The sequence below is a fragment of the Frankliniella occidentalis genome, unplaced genomic scaffold (assembly GCF_000697945.3).
Source record: "Frankliniella occidentalis isolate FOCC.00 unplaced genomic scaffold, Focc_3.1 Scaffold11, whole genome shotgun sequence".
In the NCBI taxonomy this organism is placed as follows: Eukaryota; Metazoa; Arthropoda; class Insecta; order Thysanoptera; family Thripidae; genus Frankliniella; species Frankliniella occidentalis.
Window position 1 is genome coordinate 2,822,231 of NW_026267141.1, and position 4,418 is coordinate 2,826,648.

General features: G+C 46.6%; 1 protein-coding gene across 2 annotated transcripts in view; it reads left to right on the forward strand.

Moving 5' to 3' along the window:
- The window catches only part of LOC113217574 (homeobox protein Hox-A4), a 21,996-nt gene that overhangs the window by 7,399 nt on the left and 10,179 nt on the right, over positions 1 to 4,418 (forward strand). Inside the window, exon 2 of one of the 2 annotated variants that reach the window (XM_052277569.1) lies at positions 1,759 to 1,803. The exons of the other annotated variant lie outside the window; for it this stretch is intronic. Coding sequence (XP_052133529.1) covers positions 1,759 to 1,803 — 45 coding nt within the window. The remainder of the gene's footprint in view (positions 1 to 1,758; positions 1,804 to 4,418) is intronic. 2 annotated transcript variants of the gene reach the window in all.

A 4,418-nucleotide genomic window follows, 5' to 3' on the forward strand; every position in this document is an offset into this window, starting at 1 on the left:
CCGCCCCCGCCACAGCCGCCGTCATGACGCCCTTGCGACGCGACGCCCCGAGCCGCCGCCGCCGCCGCCCTTGGAAATCAACGCCGACACGATACAAATGGAGGGCCATTACTCGGCGTGAGGAGGTCCCGCGGAGGCCCCGGGGAGGCCCCCCTGGCCGTCCCTGCACGGCCTCCCGCGCACGGCGCTGCTACAACATGTGTCTGCCCGGCCATTTACGCGTGTTTTGGGTGGCCAGCGCGTTTTGTGTGTTTGTTGCGTGCGGCCTGCGGCCCAGACCCGACCCGACAGTCATTGGGATTTGATGCGCGGGCATCCATCTTATCAGGTGGATCGTGGCCCCGGCCCGGCCGAGGCACCGGTGAGCCGCGTCCTTGCGGTAATGGGGCCCCATTTGTAAAATCACTGTCAATGAGACGAGGGATGGATGAAGGGGGGCCAGGCTGGCCGCGCATATGTTGGTTGGGGAGAGCATAATACCATTTCGCTGATCGATGTAAAGTCGATGTGACGGATACGTTTATCGTGTGAGAGTCGAGAGTCCTGTTCACAAGCGGGCACCTGCTGCAACTGTCTGTGGGATATTGTTGGAAATACATCATTTTGCACGTATAGTGTCCACAAGTCTGCCGTCTGGCAAACTGCTTGTTGCCTGTATCCCTTTCGGATTCAAAAATTAAATTTTGTGTTATTTTACAAGGTAGACGCACGTTAAAACCGTGTGAAGCTGAGCTAAATGTGCGTCTACCTTGGCCTGCGGCGCGCTAAAATTAAAATGTTTTCGCGATTTTGGTTAGTATGCCTGTCCACCTCACATCCCACGTCTCACGCCAGGCGCCTCACTTCACGCCCTCTTCCGGGCGGTCTCCCCTTGCGCTTCCTGACAGAGCTGAGCATTTAAAGTTAAAGTTTAATTTCAAGTTCAAGTTAAGCTCAGCAATCATGAGTTAGTTCCCCGGTCGATCTATTTTCAGTCGACTGTCGGGCACACCGACCATGTCAAGAGGGCTCCTCTGAGATTATAAAATTTAGTAAATTAAAAGAATTCCGTGAATTTTGGTATTCTCTAAAAGGAATGCTTGGCATTCCAAAAGAGTGGGGATCAGAGTCTAGAGATATATCTTTAAAACGCGGCGGTTATTTCAAACCCGTTTTCTTTTGTGGTTCAAGGACACCAAACAGAGATAGAGCAGAAATCCCAAAGATCATGAACCTACTTTTCCTCCCAAAAGATGGAGGAAAAGCTTAAAGCAGTGGAGCGGTGACGTCCGGCGGGTGACACGTGCGGCCACCCCGCTCATTACACAACAGACATCACTCGCCTATCCGTCACGTGTCACTGAGCGCACCGACAAAAAAGGTATCATCATGACAGTATGAAAAGGCGCCTGCGCTGGCTGCGCGCGTACCAAAAGCTTTCCCCCTCCCTTCTCCCTTCCTGGTTGGTCCTACGGCTCATGCAGCAGTCAGCTGGTGAGGGCTGACCTTGCGGCAATGTTATCTTTGATGTGCCTTCTCCCTTTCTCACGTAAGCCCGAAACCGTGAAACATTGGCCGAATCGCATTTACGAAATAATGTTTGGTCCCCGACGACTCTTGCATAAAAGAGGGCGATGAGGGCAATTTTTTATATTTTCTGGGGCCTCCGTAGATATCTTTTTACATTAAGTCATAGTGAATAAAATTAATGTGCTATAAATCTAAATGTCACTGCTTGCTGTGAACATGTTTAACACTGTGCAATATCGTTGTTGATAGGTGGCGCGTTTGGCTCGAGAGCGGGAGGCGACAACGTCCTTAATAGTAGGTCCCAAAGTTCTTTCTTTACTATTTTTTCTTATGACTAAGATTAATATGCACCGTACAGTTAACTTTAAGCTTACTAAACTTATCCTCACAATAAGCCTTTCTCGTTAGGCAATAATTATTAAATTATTTGAAGTCTGTATTTTCTTTCTCTCTTTCTTTCTTTCTTTCTTTCTTTCTTTCTTTCTTTCTTTCTTTCTTTCTTTCTTTCTTTCTTTCTTTCTTTCTTGTCTGACTGATTACTCTCATGGTCAAACTCAAACGAGGCGAAATCAAAAAGATTTGAAATCTGTGGGATTTACTATGGGAGTTACTAATATGGAGAGCTATATATTTAGCGAAAAAGTGGGATAATAACAGGTGGCTGATTAACTCTGTGCAATTTGCAATTTTGTAGCTTTATTCGATACTGTACCTTGTAGCACTAAACCTTCCAAGAACATTCCCAGAGCGTTATTTTGGTTGCCTGAACGTTCTGCGAACATTCTTGGAACGATTCGTGCTACCAGGGGTACCACCGCATGCAGGCTTGGGGTTGGGGGCCTGTTCGGTTTGCCTATTTCATGGCAGCTTACCAACTTTCTATACTTTGTTTTGCAAGTATGTATAGCACGTATACTTTGCATGTTCAGTGTTGTGTGGTATGAAACCCGCAAATCGGGGGGTCGCTCTGACACACACGCGATACACATGGCTATTACTCTATGGATACCCATGTTCATATACAGTGTCCAAAGATAGCTTATACTGTCGTCAGTACACTTGTCATGAGCACTTTAAAAGATGTGTAGATGGACGTTTTTTAAAGAATACGTACTCTATACACATATTTATATTTACAGAGAGTACGAAATGTGGTGCAGTTTAATACTTGGCTTGACTTTATTGATTCGAAGGTTATTCGACCACCTGGTATGCTAATCCAAATGAGCTGGTTGACTGCCTTATACCTGCAAACATATAATTGCACAGGTTTAAATACCATCTGAGTGTGTATAAACTTAAAACTTTTTTGGAGAGCAAATCGCCATTACTCTCACGAATTGGATCATCCAAGATTCTTCATTAATGGTTGTCCTCAAATACTCTACAAGTAGAAGTGTGTGACATTCGAACGCTTAAAAGTGTGTGCCAAAATGTCACCCGAAAAAGAGTGCATGCCAGTACTGTCACACACAAAACAGTGTATGACAACCAGGTCAATACACTCTTCTGTGTCCGACAAGTAGACATGTTTTACTGTACATCACTTAACACGTTCCCTGCGGCGTGACCACTATGTGGTCACGCTCCCATGTTAAATCATAGGCACTAAAATTTTGCCGCAGGGAACTTGTTAACACCACACTTTATGTGTGACATGTTGGCACCCACTTTTGTTCGAATGTCACTTACGTCAGATTGAAAAGTGCAAACAGATTTGCGCCCACTAGCTCCCCAAATCTTTGTCTTGTCTGCGCATCCTCACATTTCGGTTTGACGCCACAAGATTGGACTTAGAAAAATCAGGAAGGTGTGATCTCTAACAAAAAAAGTGTATAGACCCCGGCTGGATCAAAAACCTTAGACGAACAGGGGCTTCGTGGTTAGTCTTTTGGTCAAGAATTTACCGCATACCTTAATAATATGCAATATTCACAAAATAGTGTTTGAATGCAGTAAACATTCAACTAAACTCAACAATAAGCATCATGAGATGCCTCGGTCGCTTTTGTCCGTTTCTGTTCATAATAAATATTTTCCCCCGCCCTTGTATTTCACAGGTGTGCCCCTTTAAGTGGCAGTCGCGCTATGCAGTAACGGCGCGGCTCTGTGGGCGGTGGGTGGGTGGTCAGGCCCGATCATGACCCGGCCGGCGGGGTGGCCAGGCCAGTCGGAAGCCCGAATGCAAAGCAGCGCCGGCGAATAGAATGGTAAAAGATCCGTGCCGACTCTGAAAAGGGCCTTTTTCGGGGGGGCGAAACTGACCTACATTAGCCAAAGAAAGGGCAAGGGACGGACAGTCAAGGCGGGGGGCGGGGTGGGGCGGGGCAGCCAAGACAAATGATGCGCGAGCGGGTTGGCGCGCCGGTGTGACACGGCTGCGCTGTTGCCGCTCTGCCTGGTGCGTGGTGCCACCGTACGCGCTGGTATAATTCTTTTTGAAACGGCATGGAAAAGACCAACAAAAACTGAAATATCAGTTTGGTTATGACATGTGTTGGATCAATCGCTGAGAGAGAGAGAGAGAGAGAGAGAGAGAGAGAGAGAGAGAGAGAGAGAGAGAGAGAGACAGAGAGACGCGGTTGTCAAATATATCGTAATTTACTTTTGGAATTTGCTTTACTGAGTATGAGTATAACATCTAAGTGACTCGTTACTTGTTACACTCCAAGAATCGTGTGATTTTCTTCCAATGCCAAGGAGGTATTGCCTTTGGACTTGCAGCACGGAGAACTCTTTGACAAAAGGACTCTGATGAACCATAAAAGGTGCGTGAAAGGCAGGGAGAGAAAAGAGGATACATGGACTTAATTTATATTTTTGAAACTCTTTATGTTAACTTGAGCACCTTCTGGAGTTGTGAGGTTTTAATCTTGAGTTACTAGTGACAAGTGGGGGGAGGGGGGGGG